Below are 17,217 nucleotides of genomic sequence, written 5' to 3' on the forward strand. Positions count from 1 at the left end.
TTCTGATGTTGGGGCCAGCAAAAAATGTAAACTACCATTAGTGTGATGCTTGTCAGAGTTCTGTTATCTGTAACCCCCCTTTGTGTAACTTTCTGGGCTATAAAGCTGGGCTTCAGGAAAGCTGGGGTGCTGTCTTGTTCCCGCCGTTTTGGGAGGGAGAGGCAGCCCGGCCGGTGGAAATAATAAGCTTGCTTTAATTTGATTTTAATTGGAGTTAGTGGTCTTTTCTTGCATCCTGGTCTAACAATAATATTATATAATAGACAGTACTATTTCCATTTTATAGAAGGGGAAACTAGCTGGAGAGAGTCAATAACTTGCCCAATGTCACACAGTTAATAAATAATACCAGAGAACTGGGATACATACCCAGGGAGTTATTTTGAGCCTGTGCCTTTTATGACTGGGTTATATGAGAAAAGACCAAAACTTTTTTGTTGAAGATTATGAAGATACACATATAAAAGGTCAAAAGATGTGTATACACAAAGAAAAGGGACATAGTATAAGTTATTTGTGTGTAAATATGCCATATTTTCTTATGTGTATTTGTACATGAGAATATTTATATATCATGTGCCCAAACACCCACATCAATGTAACAGCTACTTGATCCTGATGGATATAAAAAATATTTGGAAGAAAGAAAAAGGCTGATCTCCAATTATGAATCACTTTGATGGAGAAAGATCAACTGAAGCAGCACTGTTTTTTTTTTTCTTTGCAAATCTTCAAGCCTTACTTGTATATTGGATGTTCCCAAACAAGATCTTTCTCTTGTATATATAAATGAAGCAAAGTTTGAATATATAGGAGTCCATTGATGCAAATACTAACAAAAATCAAAAGAGGCATTATGGAGGGTTTAAAATGAGAGGCAGTATGATGAAGAAGCAGCACTGGACTGAAAGCAAGATTCTTGTTTGGAATTTGCTGCTGACCACGTAGGTGATCTTGGTTAGGCCATTTGCCTTCTCTGGGTCTCAGTATGTGATCTAAGGAATGAGCTGGGTTGGATGAGATAACTGAAGATTCCCTCCCCACTTACAATATGATTTTTTTCTTTAGTAAGGAAAAAAAACCATCAATAACAAAACAACAATGATATAGTTGATAGGCAAAGACAGAAGTGAGTTGAACCACGTAGATAATGAGCAAGTAAAGAGTTGTGAAAGACTACCTAGACCTCGAGCCATGGTAAAACTTTCTAAAGCTTCATCGAGTCCCATTATTTTACTACAGTGTAGTTTAAGAAGATATTTCTAGGATCTCACTTATGAAATATTTTCTTGTAAGTCATGAGTATAAACAAATATCTTGCAACATTTTATTACAAATCTGTTTTACTATCCATACCATCAAGTTCCTGGATCTAAAACTAACCCCCTAATGAGTAGATTATTAAAGGTAAAGTGTGTTAACGCTTGGGTTGAAATTTCTGTTCTTAAAGATCTTAAAAGGTCCTTTACTAAAGAAATAATGTTAATACATTGTCTGATAGCTTTCACATTTGGCCCTTTTAATACATTGAGTGGAATAAAAAGTAATAAAATGCCATCATTTTATATAGTTTACATAAGGCCAAAACTAAAGAACTTACAGGCTTTGGTTTCTAAATTGCCATTCCACTGCCTCAATTTAACATTTTTTAAAATACATGCTGTATTGTAAATATAATTTTTTTATTCCACTGCTTCAATTCAGGGCAATAAAACAAAGGTAAAACCTCATGACAAGACAGGGCAAGTATCAAAAGTATGTAATCAACAGAATCAGAAGTACTCGCACTCGGCTTCTTTCCTTTGAGAAGGGAGGAAAAAATTATCATTTGTACACATAATAAAGTTTTATAAATTTTAAATAGATATTGTCATGAAACAGTTCTAATCTGTTAAGTAAGTTTTTAAAAGAATACTCTTTGCACAGCGGGCTCTGAAAACTTTTCAATCTTAAGAAAACCTTTCCGTATCACACTGCAGCCTAAAGGAGCTAATCCAATATTTAGTATTTTTAAGATTTGAAAGTTTCCTACCTCTGAGGAGGAATAAAAGGTAGACAGAAGAGTAAAATGAGTCCTATTTCGGCATAAAGAAAGGTTGCAACTGCCACCCATTGGATTGTCATTTTTTTCTTCACACCTGAACGGAGAAACATTTATTTTACTTTACTTCATTTGAAAGAAAACTGGGCTGAAGGCCCCGGGGCACACTGCTACGTCAAAGGGCTGTACCGAGGCCCCGCACACACCTCGGAATGGACCGGACAGGAAGAGACAGGACTAGACCGGACGAGACCCGGCCCGGGCGTGTCCACCTCCTTGGCGGGCCGCGCGGAACCCTAGAGGCGGCCACAGGGCGCCAATGACTTCCTCTTTGGCCGGCCGCTGCACCAACAGCCCAACGCCTCCCTCCTCTAATGCTTTGTGGCCCTCCCGCCCTCCGAAAGCCGCGGGCCAGCCGGCTCCGCTGGGTTTTTCAGCCCACAGCCTCGCGGCCCGCGGGTGTTACTCGGCCTTACCGCGCTGCGGCCCGTCTGGCTCTCCGCGCAGCTCCGCAGCCCCGACGCGCGGGACGTCAGACGCGGCGACGGGGAGGAGGAGGGGGAGGGGGAGAGAAGTGGTGGGCAGGGAAGGGGGAGTGGGAAGCGGCTGACGAACCGGCTTCCCCCTGCCTTAGGCTGTCGTCCTGCTAAGGTCACCGGCGGCGAGGCCACGTTTGTTGGTAATAATTGTTTCCTAATTGGCGATGGAGTCTAAGACGACTCAGGCTCGGGGCTCGCAAATGCAACTTCTTCCGGAGGGCGGGCTCGCGTTTCTGCAGCGCGCCACCGTTTCTGGAGAAGCGGCGAAGGCCCAGATCTGGAAACCACTAAAGTGGGCTGCGCAAACCCAGTGTCTGCGGCGAACTCTTTTCCAGTTGGGGCTCTCTCGGAGGTTAAAACTTTCAAGTGTCCAGAATTAAACTGTACAAGGGCCAAGACTGGGTGGTCGTGCAGCATTGTTTTTGAAACCACAGGAGAATCTGTAGCATTACAACATATTCTGTCCCGGTTCTTTTCCATGGTCTAGGAAAAGGCAATACCCTTTGAGGTGTTCTTTGGGGACCCAGAAAAGGTGGCCGTATTTATTCACTATACATTTCCCAGGTTTTCAAGTTGCCTGAAAAACATTCGAGTTATATAAGATTTTTTTTTTGTATTGACAACGTATCAGGAATATAAATAAAGTATCACTTCTCGGAGACAGTTATTTTGGGACCATTAAACAAATGTTGAGAATAATTAATTACACAATGTACAAACACATTTAAGTCGGTGCTTCTCCTTAATTACATATAGACTTGACCATATATAAACAGGAAGAAGTGGTGGGGGGAGGACTTTGAACACAAATTAACCATAAGGAAGTTATTTTTAACCCAATACCTGACTCTTGGAACACTGGTACCTTCCCTATGCTGTGCATCTTAACTCTAGTGGTGCTGCTGTGCTTACATTAGTGTAATTCACTCCAAAGTTAATTTACCGACATCAAAATGTTATATATCTCCCTGTTTGCTAATATATTATTTCTATTCTATCTATTAAAATTTCAGTAACTGAGAAGTGAAAGCACAGAAGAAAAAATGTGGCAGTTTAGTGTTCATGTTCAAATTGATTCATTTAATATTCCCAAACTCGAATTAATGAATAAACAGGTTTAGAGAACTCCTTAATTTTTGTGTTGGGCATAAAGAATATTTGAGGTATAAATTATTTTCACTGAAATACTTCTGTAGCTCACATTAACCAATAACAAAATCTATTAGTAACACTCTCAAAACATGGGAACTTAAATTGCAATTATCAATTACAGAGAGGCATAAAAATAATGTCACTAATAACAAAATATGAAAAGTTGTTTTAAAATTAAAATCTGGCTACTATTCTCTACTGAATAGTAGAGAAATATATCATTTCTCTGGATAAATACTATTTGGAGATATGTAATCATTAGCTACCAATTTTTTTTTTTATAGTTAAGATGTGAGGGGACACAATTACTCTTTATTTTTTTAGATTCAGGTGTGTTTATCGAATTTGCAATCTTCTAAGGATCTAGAAGGCTTAAATGCACAAAGTCTAATATTAAAGAATTCCATGAAATCTAGGCAAAGGAACTGGACAGGCACTTCACAGAACAAAAAATACGATCAGTCAACAAATATATGAAATAATGTTCAACCTCTCTAGCAATTAGAGAAATACAAATTAAAACTACACTGAGATTTCATCTCACTTCAATCAGAATGGCAATTATCAAGAATACAAGTAACAAAAAATGTTGGCAAGGATGTAGGGAAAAAGGTACACTCACATATTGTTCGTGGGACTGAAAATTGGTGCAACCAACCTGGAAAGCAGTATGGAGATTTCCTCAGAAAACTTGGAATGGAACCACCATTTGACCCAGCTATCCCACTTCTCAGTATAAATCCCAAAAGACTTAAAATCAGCATATTACTGTGAAGCTGCCACATCAATGTTTATAGAAGCTCAATTCACAATAGCTAAGCTATGGAACCAGCTTAGGTGCCCTTCAACAAATGAATGGATTAAAGAAAATGTGGTATATATACACGATGGAATATTACTCAGCCATAAAGAGAAATGAAATTATGACATTTGCCAGTAAATGGAATTGGAGACTATTATGCCAAGTGAAATAAGAGAATCTCAAAAAAACCCAAAGGTCGAACGTTCTGATATGTATCCACATAACTAACAATGAGGTGGGGGGGAAGAAGGGAAGAATAAAAGTACTTTGGATTAGACAAAGGGAAATGAAGGGAGGGGGAATGAGAAAAGGAAAGCTAGTAGAATGAATCGGACATTACCTTCCAAAGTTCACATCTGACTACACGATCAATTTAATTTCATATCATATACAACCAGAAGAACGGAAGTTGTATGCTACATATGTATATCAAAATACATTCTACTGTCATGTATAGCTAAAAATAAAAAATTAGAATTCCATGCAATCTTAGTTCTAAATTCCAGATAACATATCTAATAAATTTTTGTTATGTACAATTTAAAACAAATATCTTGAGGTGTAAAATTCAATTAGGAAGTGTACCAGTTTGACATTCCAATTTAAAGTTTTAATGTTAAGCCCTGAGAATAATTCTATTTAAGAGTTTCTTGTTCATTTTATATGATGTTAGCTTTTATTCTACCAGAACTCTGCACTTACTTTTATTAAAAATGTACTCCTTGTTAAGGTACAAATATTATATAAGTCATACCTTGTTAGTATTAAAATAAAAAGTTTTTATTTAAAAATGTTAAAAACATTTCCTTTAGAGAAACCCTCCTCCTCCAACCATAACAAGATTCTAAACAGTTTGTCCGTGTTTGGACCTAGAGCCACTGATTTAAAGTAAAAACAAAGATGCAACCTTATATTTTATAAAGTATAAAACAGAGTATATATTAATATAATTTAGGAAGTCCAGTCAAATGCCATAATGTTCTGTAAGGTAATCTAAGACTGCTGATGCGCTTGACAGTGCATTAAATACTCTTCTTTCCTGCTTTGAAGTTATCTTTTCCATCATGTACATTAAATGTTGATGGAAACACATGTAAGGAGTTCCAAGTTCAAGAGCGATGTCAACCCAGTCCCAGATGCATTTCAATGGGGTTTCCTCATATCCAGCAAACATGGCTGGGTTTGCTAAGAGTCCTCTTGCAACCATCACACCTACAAATTAAAGCAGACCATGTTTGTCCATACCTTAAGCGCCCATGATTATTAGTTCAAACTCAATGAAACAAACGTAGAATATTAAAAAACAAGTTATGACTAAAGATTTTCACAATGCTCTATTTACATTAGTCTGTTTAATTCAATAATTTAAAATATTTTAGTACCTTTTGAAAATGAATGAAATTAAATATATTTAAGTTCTTCATTTTTTAAGGCTTCTACATTACAAAATTAGTTTTTAATTTTTCTTTAGGGTAAACCCACAGTGTCATAAATCAGAAGGTTTTCAGTTAAAGTTTATCTGCATTCTCCCCTATAGTAAATTATTACAGTGCTTGGCTTGGTATACCAATAATTTAAAGGATAATGAAACCACATAGGGTTCCTTTGGCTTCTCTGATTACTCCTGAGTTTATTAACTCCATTCTATTCCAGATGCTTTTTTTTTTTTTAATAATAGGTTATTGGGAAAATTCCTAATTAGTCACTAGATATGATGGTGGAAGACAAGTAACTTAATTTATCCCCATTAAAATAATATAGTTTCTAAGCAGGAGAATGAATAGCATTTTAATAGACTGCTTAGCTTAAATCGGTATGATGGGAAAATGCAGCCCAATATTAAAAGAAAATAATGAAAATCAAATTAACATTACTACTTTATTCTTTTTTTTCCCAATTAAAAGATAAACAAAGCACTTTTTTCTTACCGTCTGTCCCAGTAATCTGCCACACATTTTCAGCCTCTTTTAAACTCCTGATATCTCCGTTAGCAATTACAGGTATAGACATATTTTCCTTTATTATTTTAATGGCATCATAGTGGACTGGCTGATGTCTTTCTTCAACAGTTCTTCCATGGACTGTAATCCAGGAAACTCCAGTTGCTTCAGCCTTTCGACAAAGATCTACGGTTCTGGTAAGGTCATCATGGATCCTATAATTTCAAAATTACACCTATCTGTTCATATCAAACAAATCTTAATACTAAAATTCACTAAAAAAATGGTATTTTATATACTACACTGTTTAGTTATGTTATCATGTCATGCCACTATCAGGAAGGATCTTTTCAGGGATTATTCCCAGCCAAGACCTCAAATTTATTTACTTTGCCATTGGCAACAACAGGACAACAAATGAGTTTTATCTTACCTATTGCTTCTCCTTTTTGGCTTTGATAATGAAAGAGTCATCAAAATACTAAGATAGATGAAGTGAAAGATGCTATGTTAAACCACTAAGTCCAAAGTTTTCAATTTTATATAGGACTGTGGAACATAATGGGTCAAGATTTGATATGAATGCCCCAATCAACAAGTGGAAGAACATACTACTTTATCTGTTAAATATGTTTTTAACTTTTCACCAAAAACACATTACTGTAGTTTATTTTTATTGTAATATTTTAGTGCAAATATCTTTTCATTTTTATTCTTGGTGCTAGGAATATTTCTTTAGTGTTAATTAAAGAAAACTTGGAAAAAGTTGAGGGAATGGTGAAATCTTTTAATAAAGGGAGGTTTAATTTTTGTTAAAAAAAAGGTGTTCAGGATTATAAACAGAAGGGTATATATTTGTTTACTAAATGTATTGTTTCAAAAATTCCTAAACCAACTACCAATTTATTTAGGACAGATACTCCCAAATCACCAAACAAAAGAAATATTCTTTTAATTCTTAATCATTAGATTATTTTGTCAACAGACTAAAATATTGACTTTACCTTATTTTAATAGAAACTGAAAATTTGGGGTTTTCCACTTGATTTCTTACTTGTTTCACCATATCTCGAACAAGCTCTGGCTTATTTATTAAGCAAGCTCCATAACCTTCTGCCATTGCCCACCTTCGTAAAACAAACAGAATAACAAATGAATTACAAACAGGTGGAAGAGAAGTTAAAAATTTAAAAAGCACTTAAATGTAAATGTATTTGTATATTTCTTTATTTAGTGATCTGAAATGAATCAGATTTTAAAAACTCATAGATCAATAAGATTAGGAAAACAACCTATGGGAAAAAAAAATATAATGATAAGGAAAACATGTTCCCAGATCAAAACCAAACCAAACAACTCCAGGGAAATAGTTTCCGTTGGCAAATCAGAATACTAAATTAGAATTAGTTCAACCAAAACAGATTAAAATATTTGTAATTAACTGCAATTACTTCAGATATTTTAAATACCAAATTTGATGCTTATTGTACATAACAAGAGGTTTTATTAACTTTCAAAATTTTTGGCTTCTTTAACTCTTCTAATGAGTATACAATACATCTAATCTGGTTTGGATTATGATGTACTTAAAAACTTGATTTAATTATTTGGATGCATTTTGAATTGACAGATAAGCTAGTACAGTAGGGATACTGTTGGCAAGTTAAGTACAGCTTACTCAAATCCAGTTACTTAAACCCAACCAAATAACTCTGGCATGAGAAAGGAAAAAAAAAAAAAAAAAAAAAGAAAAGAATGATTATAATAAGGTATTTTTTTAAGGAAAATAAGAAGAAAATAGGCAGTTTCTATCAAATCATAGAAACACTTTTTAGAGCAAGAATATATATCACATGATAGTAAAATACATTTTAGGGATTATTGTAGCCGCTACATTTCTCATATAATTTTGGATAAGGTTCAAGCAGATCTACACAAAAATGTTATTGATAAGGGGAGACAAAATACTTTTCAAGGGTCTACACATCATTTCAGTCATCAGATAGATCTTTGAATTTATGTTCCTAAATATTTTTTCCTTCCTTCTTTTGTAGAATCCTGGTAGTTTAATTCTATGTTCTTACTTTTTAATTTTTGGAAAACTAGAAAGAAATTTTACCATGTTCATAAAGTTTTTTCTAATCTTTTTGAAAACTCTTCCAACTTCTTTGAGCTTTACCTCTGAGGGCAACCACAGTTAATGTCTATTCCATTCGCATAAGGACAGACTATACGAGCAGCATCAGATAAAAGTCTGGCATCGTTGGCAGCAAACTGAACAATCAATGGGCAATCACCTGATAAAACGAATAGCTCAACATTAAAATCCATAGGAAAAAACCACACACACACACACATACACACACAGGAAACTCTAATGTTTGTACAGGATAAAATAGCAATAAATATTTTTAGCACAAGGAACATCTATTCAAATAAGGTAATATTCAAAAAGATTTATTTAAAATTGAAATAAATTTACACAAATATTCAAACAGCACAAAATTAGATAAAATTAAAAGTATTCCAGTACTTTTTGACGAAAAGACCCACTTCCTAAATGTGGGAGTTAGTTTATTATATCTCAGCAATTTTATATGTAAACCTTTTATATGTAAACCAATCAATGTGAACAATTCCACATACGTTGCTATGCTACCACTCTACTTTTCTTGATCTGGGATATGTACTCAGATGTAATTTCTCTAATATTCCACTGTACAGATGAACCATACACAATTTAGATTGCTTCTTATTTGTGGCTCTTGCAAATACAGCTACAATAGGGATAGTTTTGCATTTATGTTTTTTTTGTGAAAATATTCATAGAATGGATAAATTACTAGATGTATAACTGCTGAATAGGCATTTAACATTGACAGATATTACAAAATTATCTTGCAAGAGTTTATCAGTACTGATACATAGCAATATGGTTCTTTCTTCACAACTTATCCTACAGTGCTTATCTTAACATTTGTATATCTTTGTGAGCTCTTTTCATGTTTGTAAATTTTTCTGTGTAATTCTATTAGTTATTCCTTTTTTACTATCATTTGTAATTTAAAAAATAAATTAGTTTTATTATTAATCAGAGTGTTTTTATTTTTCTAGTTCTTTATCTCTATTTGTATATTATATATAAAAGTTTAAATTTTAATGTAGCTAAAGATATCATAGCTTTCCTAGGTTTTAAAGACCATGATAAACTCTGAATAGATCTAAATTTTTCTGAGGACTACCAATATAAGATTCACTGGGTGTTTATAAAAATGCAGATTTCTGGACATCGCCATAGTTGTACTGATTCAAGATCTCTAGGGCAATCCACTGACTTGTAATTATGATGGGGTAGAATCTGCTTTTTTATTCATGTGGACATAGGGTGCTATTCCCTTTTCTACTTTGTTATAGAATTTCAACTTAACAACCATTTATTGGGCAAACAGATTTCACATTGTGTTAGTTCTTGAGGACAAACATCAAGCTATGTTTATAGCTTGAGCCCTCAAAGAACCCATCATCTAGTGGGAAAGAGTAGCACAATTAATGAATATATTTTAAAAAGTAGGATTAAGTGCAATAAAAGGAGATAGGGCACAAGTGGAGAATGATTAGGAAAGATTCCCTGGCTACAAACTTTGAATACTGAATTAAGAATCATGAACTGTAATTTGCCTTAGGCTCCCAAGTCACTAACATTACAGGTGCAATATTCTAGGTAGGGAAGTGTGAGAGAACAAGGTATATTCAGACACATAAAATAATGTAGTTTTTTTAAAAAAATATTTTTAGTTGTAGATGGACACAATAACTTAAATTTTTTTATTTTTTTATGTGGTGCTGATGATTGAGCCTCATACATATTACACAAGTGCTCTACCAGTGAGTTACAACCCCAACCCTAATGTAGTATTTTTGAAGAATAAAGTTGTGGGCTAGGGGAAGAAACTAATGGAAGTTAAGGCTGCAGAAGATTTATTCACAGGCTAGTAGGTCATGAAGGACTTGGCATCTTATCCTCAGGTGCAGAAATTTTAGTCTTTAAGTCAAGGGTTCTCAAACTTTGGCAAGTTCAGAATTATTTGAACACTTTTCAAAATAGATTGCAGGACCACACACCCATAGTTTTTGATTCAGTAGGACTGGGGTGAAGCCTAAAAACTTTCATTACCTTTTTTTTTTGAGACAAGATCTTACTGTTGTTCATGCTGTCAAACTGACACTTTAGATAGGTCACTTTGAGCAGTATGGAGATAGTTTGGAGTGGTACAACACTATAGACTGTAAGACAGAGATCTATTCTGATAGTCCAGGGGAGAGGCTGGACACCTGAAGAAAGGCTGACCATATATTTTGGTAGATCACCAATAACCTATAAAGCACTCTGTATTATATATAAAATACTAAAGGCATTTAAAAATGAAAGGATTTTGGGGCTGGGATTGTGGCTTAGTGGTAGAGCACGTGCCTAGCATGTGCCAGGTCCTAGGTTCGATCCTCAGCACCATATAAAAATAAATAAAATAAAGGTATTGTGTCCAAATACAACTAAAAAAAAAAAGGATTTTATCATATAAACTAAGATAGGTTGCGTCTGATTAGATAAGTAGCTGAGTTACAAACAAAATTTTTTTTGGTAAGTTTTACAAAGTAAACAAACTATGGGTTTCACATACCTTGGTTTGTGGTAAATTCACTGTCTCTGGCTTTTGTAGATCTGACAAAATCAGCGGCAACTATCATTGGTGTATAACACAGATCACAACAGTATTTTCTTACTAGTGTTCTAAAAGCCAACCTGTGAGCATATAAAACTTAAATTATGCATTTAGAAAACACCAATAATCATATCTATTTATAAGTTTAATTTAGTTGATTATTAAATATTTATTAGGGAGAGTTCTGTCCATGAGAAGACAGAGTAGCTGTATTTTTTCCTATTCTTCCTACTAAATATATCTAAAAACCCTTTATATTATATGTAAAATAAACACAGGAAATTCTGAAAAGTTAAAAGAGGCTGCCAGGTTAAAATAAGAGGTGGTAAGCTCCTTCAGTTTTATAAACTCAAATACCCCAGCCTTGGGACTGAAGAAGCTGATCTGGAATCACCAGTGGGTGCTGAATAGCCTACAGAAGTCCGTCTAGTTAAAAGACTAGGAAAGGGGAAGCCAAGCATGACACAAAACTTTTTTATGGTAATGGTTCAAATTCAATCAAACATTATAGAAGAAAGCTATGGCCTCACCTCCACTAGAAAAGGTCAAACGGGGACTTCTACCCCCCTCCAATGTTGTAACAAGGTGCTCCAACATCCCACAGTGGTGGTGTTCAAGAGGACCTGGTAGGGATCTGAGACTTTCATCCCTATTGACCTGTGAGGGCCCCAATTTTAGTGGTAGTAGTGTAGACCACATGAGGAGCACAGACTTCCATGTTTACTCAGCAGTAATAAGGCACTCTCTTCCTTGGGTGTGTTGTCAGAGACCATGTGGAAAGCCAGGACTTTTAGTATTGCCCAGTAGTTATGAGGCCACCCCCACCAAAAGGAATTGGAACTCTCATGCCTTCCTACAGCAACAAGGAGGCCAAGAACCTAGACTTACTACTGACAGCAAGGAGATGATGCCCTTCTCCCCACCTTTCCCTGCTAGAGAAGGTTCAATATTCAAAATCCATCAGTATGAACTATCATATTAATATGCTAAAGAAAAAACACATAATTATGAGTTTAGCAGAAAAAGCATTTGACAAGATACACTTATTCATGATAAAAAAAATTCTCAGAAAAACAGAAATAGAGGGGAACTCCTTAACTTGAAAAAGAATATTCACAAAAAATTCGACAGAACACTTTCCTCCTAAATAGGAAAAAGGAATGGATGTCTGCTCTCATCACTCACATTCAACGTAGAGATGGAACTTCTAGATCAGTGCAATAAGGCATGGGAAAGAAATGAAAGAAATAAAACTAAATCTGTTTGTAGATGACACGGTTGTTTATATAATCCCAAGGAATTTACAAATAGCAAACAAAACAAACTCTCAGAATTAGGAAGAGGGCTCAAGAACTTTGTAGGATATAAGATCAACATACAAAAATTAATTGTATTTCTATATACTACTAGTAATGACCACATGGACACCAAAATTAAAAATATAATAATACCATAAACAACAACAACAACAACAAAACTGGTGCTAAGTTTTCCAAAAGATGTACAGAACTTGTATGCTGAAAACCACACAATGCTGATGAAAGAAATCAGAGAAAATCTGTATCAATGAAGAGAAACATCGTTTTTATGGATTGTGACATTCAACATAGATAGGATGTCAATTCTCCTCAAATTGATATGTAGGTTTCATTCAATTCTTATGGAAATTCCACAAGATTTTTTTTTTTTTTTGTAAATACACAAAGATCATTCTAAAATTAAGTGGAAAGCAAAGCAACTAGAATCAGGAGGTTATCAGTCCCTTGATTCCAAAACTTGTTATATAGCTACAATAAATAATCCACATACTGTGGAAATGGTGAAGGGATAAGACACATAAATCAATGAAACAAAATACAAAATACTGATTTTTTTTTTTTTTTTTTAGTGAAGTAGCAGAAGTAATTCAATCAAGTAAAAATACACTTCTCAACAAATAGGGCTAGAGTAACTGGACATTTCTAGGCAAAAAAAAAAAAAAAAGAACTATCTAACTCTCACACTTACACTAAAATCAATACAATTGAATCATGATCTTAAATGTAAAGCATAAAATTATAAAAAACTTTTAGGAAAAAACTTTGGAGAAAATCTTCAGAATCTGGAGCTACACAAAGATACCTTACACTTGACACCAAAAGCAAAATTTATACAAGGAAAAACTGATAAAATGGACTTCATCATAATAAAAAACTTTTGCTTTGCAAAACACCCTGTAAAGAGAATAAACTATATAATCTGAGAAAATATTTGCAAGTCACATAGTTGACAAAGAAGTCATATCAAGACATCTCAACACTTAATAGTAAACAAAAATATAAACCCGGGGCTGGGATAGTGGCTCAGTGGTGGAGCACTCGCCTAGCATGGGCAGGGCCTGGGTTCCATCCTCAGCACCACATAAAAATAAAGGCATTGTGTTGTGTCCATCTACACCTAAAAAATAAATATTAAAAAAAATAAACCCTATTCAAAAATGGGCAAAATGTTGAATAGATATTTCTACAATAAAGATATACAATTGGCCAATAAGAAAAGATGCTCATGTCACTAACCTTATGGAAATGAAAATAAAAATTACGATGAGATCCACTTTACACCCAGTAGGATGGGACAGGATAAGTTTTGAAAATTCCAGAAAATGATGAGTTGGCAAGGGTGTGAAGAAATTAAGAACTCTTGTGTAATGCTGGTGAAAAGGTAACATGGTATGGCTTCTATGGAAAATAGTATGAAAGTTCCTCAAAAAGCATAACACAATTACCATGTGATCCAGCAATTCCACTTCTGATATATATAGCCAAAAAGAATTGAGATATTTGTGCATCCATGTTCATAACAGCATTATTTGCAATAGCTAAAATATGGAAGCAATCCAACTGTACATCGATCAATGAATGGACAAAGAAAATGTAGCATTCACATACAATTAGCCTTAAAGAAGGAGCTGGGCATGGTGACTCATGCCTGTAATCCCAGCAGCTCTAGAGGCTAAGGCAGGAGGATCTCAAGTTCAAAGCCAGCCTCAGCAAAATCGAGGTGCTAAACAACTCAGTGAGACCCTGTTTCTAAATAAAATACAAAATAAGGCTGTGGATGTGGCTCAGTGGTCGAGTGTCCCAGAATTCAATCCCTGGTATCCTGCCCCCCCCCCCCCCACGCCTTGAAAAAAAAAAAGAAAGGAAAAATCTGGTATATGTTACAATACGAATGGATATTGAAAATATGCTAAGTAAAAAAACTAGTCTCAACAACTATATGATTCCACCTACAGTACTTCAGATAAGTAGAATCATAAGAAAAAGTAGAGAAACAGTAGAATAATGGTTGCCAGGGTTTAGGTGGGGAGAGGAATGGAGTTATTGCTTAAGGGTTTTTTAAGACTAGAGAGTTTCAGAGATCAGATGCATGATATGGAACATAACAGTGCTGAACTTTACACATAAAAATTATAAAAAGATAAATATTATATGTATTTAATAATAATTTAAAAAACCACAAGAATAAAAGAGCAATATTACGATATGGGCAAAAAGCATTAAGAAACATTTCCTCAAAACTATACAGTTGCCAAATAAGCACATGGAAAGAAGTTTAACATCACATACAGGAGATGTAGAAATTAGAAACACAATGAGGTATCACTATATACCATTAAAACAGTTAAGAACAAAAAACCAAAACACTGCTATTATCAAAAGTAGGTTAGAATGAGGAGAAACTGGATTTCTCATATAGTGCTAGGTAGAAGGGTCAAATAGTATTGCTACTCTAGAAAAGTTTGGCAGTTTTTTCAAAAACTAAACATCTTATGATCCAGCAATTACATTCTTATACATTTGTCTCAAGACACATATTCAAACAAAAACCTGTGCATAAATGTTTACATCCATTTAATATCTACTATACCTTATAGATGGGAGTTATAAATGCCACCATTTATAAAAACATAAAATGTGACACTTTTTTTAGATGATTTGCTCAGGCATGTGCACACACACATATACTAGCCACCAGGACTCATTTCTAGATCATGATTCCAAAACTAGGAATTGAAGAGTCCATATAGTGATCTTACAGTACTTAAAAAAGGCAGAACGAAAAAGGGAAATTATGCCTCAGTTCATTAACATTTAACAACACTTACTTTGAATATCGAACCATTGGGGCACAGATTTTCACCAGCTGCCCAGAATGAAACATTTCTATTGGATCTTTTTTTCTTTCTTGACATATTGTGGTTTGTATGGAGTCACACTTCATGAATATAGATTTATTTCAAATCTGAAAAAGACAATCCATTTGCACTTGGAATATCCTTTCTCTAGGTGAATTCTCATCATTCTAAATTTCAATTGCCAATGATATTTATTTTTCATTAGGTTTGTGGGATCAGAATTTGTTTTAGCTTCTTTTCATATTATTAAATAGATTATCTCTTTCTCTCTCTCTCTCTCTCACACACACACACACACACACACACACAATGGGATATTACTCATCCATAAAGAAGAATGAAATTATGGCATTTGTTGGTAAATGGATGGAACTGAAGATGACCATGCTAAATGAACTAAGCCAATCTCCCAAAATCAAAGGTTGAACCTTCTCTCTGATATGCAAAGGCTAACACACAATAAGGTGGTGGTGGTAGGGAAACAAGTTCATTGGGTAAGACAGAGGGGAATGAAGGAAAGGGAGGGGGAATGGGAATCGGAAAGAAAGTAGAATGATTCCTAACAACTTTCCTAAATTCACATATGAATACACGAACAGTATAACTCCACATCATGTTCAACCACAAGGATGAGATCCTTAGAAGTAGAATGTTATATTCCATTATGTATAATATGTCAAATACATTCTACTGTCATGTATATCTAAAAAGAATAAAAAATAATATAAATAATAGAAAAGGAATACCACAGAATTCTACTTCTAAGATAAATCAAAGTTGAAAACTACATGAGATAGTTGTAGAAAAACAAGATAGAAAAACTACAAGATTTTTTCTAGTATACCATATTACTTTTATTATTTTTTTCCGTTTTATTTTCTTTGGCATTGATAAATCAAGGCATTTGATTTGAATAATTTCCTACAAAATACTGTGTATGTCTGGTACTCGGAAATATCCTGTTTTATTGAGGAAAATTAAATGCCATTATAAGAACAACTCTAAATAGCACTTCAAAACATAACCTGGTATTTTTATTCTTTATGATCATAAGGCAAAAAAAAAAAAAAAATAGTGCAGTTTGGGACATGCCAAAACACTAGTTTGGTTTTTTATGGATAATGAAACATAATGTGAAACTGAGCACACTGCCCCAGGCAATTCATGTGACCTTCACTCAGAACACTGACCCCATTCGTATAATTGAGATAAAATTATATTAAGGAAAACCCTCTGAGATAAAGTCAAGTCAAAGGATAATGCGCAGTAGCGTGAGACTAGCTCACCTGAGTGGTTACGAGTATTAAATGAGTATAGATTTACAAAATAATTTAGAACACCCTTTAGCAACTTTCGTTCCCAAGCTTTTCCCGCCTGTTTTTATCCCTGGATTGCCAATCAAGGCGTGGGGCAGTTACTAACACCCGCCTGCCTAGAGTGTGCTGTGCCAGCGAAGCGCCCAGAAACCTCCACTATTGTCTCTTGCCCTGCGTCGCAAGGCCCGGGTTCTTAGGTTTAATACTTGCTTTATCTTTTCTTTCTAAAATATGCGCCACGGTCACGTTCCGGCGCCCACCTTCTCCTCAGTCTGAGGAACAACTCCAGCCTCTGGGGCGAGGCTCCGAACTGCGAAGGGAGACAGCGAATAAGCCCGGGGCGGACTCGGCTTCCTAGACTGCGTGGCCGAGCACCGGGTCCTCAGCGCACGAGGGCTCTGGTTCCCACACCACTCCCAGCCAGGCTCTGTCAGCCGCGTGAGCAGCGTTTGGATTACCAGGCGGGCCACAGCCGCGGTCTGTGAAGGCGGGCGGCGCCAGGATTCTGCGTCAACCTGGGCGGGACCTC

The 17,217-nt window shown here is 35.1% G+C and overlaps 2 protein-coding genes across 4 annotated transcripts in view; both read right to left on the minus strand.

Moving 5' to 3' along the window:
* Bcap29 (B cell receptor associated protein 29) overlaps positions 1 to 2,771 on the minus strand; it is a 45,097-nt gene extending 42,326 nt beyond the window's left edge. Inside the window, exons 1-2 of one of the 2 annotated variants that reach the window (XM_027926396.3) lie at positions 2,518 to 2,771; positions 2,033 to 2,138 (exon numbers count right to left, since the gene is read on the minus strand). In XM_027926396.3, the coding sequence (XP_027782197.1) occupies positions 2,033 to 2,124 (92 nt within the window). In that variant the 5' untranslated portion in view covers positions 2,125 to 2,138; positions 2,518 to 2,771. Of the gene's footprint in view, positions 1 to 2,032; positions 2,139 to 2,247; positions 2,477 to 2,517 lie in introns of those variants that run through there. The other variant, XM_027926397.2, reaches the window with a different exon arrangement.
* Positions 2,772 to 4,620: 1,849 nt separating this feature from the next.
* On the minus strand, positions 4,621 to 17,187 carry Dus4l (dihydrouridine synthase 4 like). Of its 2 annotated transcripts, none has more exons than XM_071612984.1 (7): positions 16,899 to 17,187; positions 15,343 to 15,479; positions 11,154 to 11,275; positions 8,654 to 8,771; positions 7,479 to 7,601; positions 6,463 to 6,689; positions 4,621 to 5,746 (listed from the first exon to the last, which is right to left on the minus strand). In XM_071612984.1, exons 2-7 carry the CDS (start codon positions 15,456 to 15,458, stop codon positions 5,499 to 5,501), a joined length of 954 nt encoding a protein of 317 aa, XP_071469085.1. In that variant the 5' UTR covers positions 15,459 to 15,479; positions 16,899 to 17,187; the 3' UTR covers positions 4,621 to 5,498. The 2 variants fall into 2 exon arrangements, with proteins under 2 accessions (XP_071469085.1, XP_027782298.1); XM_027926497.2 differs by having other exon boundaries at positions 16,949 to 17,186.
* Positions 17,188 to 17,217: the final 30 nt, after the last annotated feature.

The sequence above is a fragment of the Marmota flaviventris genome, chromosome 1 (genome assembly GCF_047511675.1).
Source record: "Marmota flaviventris isolate mMarFla1 chromosome 1, mMarFla1.hap1, whole genome shotgun sequence".
Taxonomy (NCBI): Eukaryota; Metazoa; Chordata; class Mammalia; order Rodentia; family Sciuridae; genus Marmota; species Marmota flaviventris.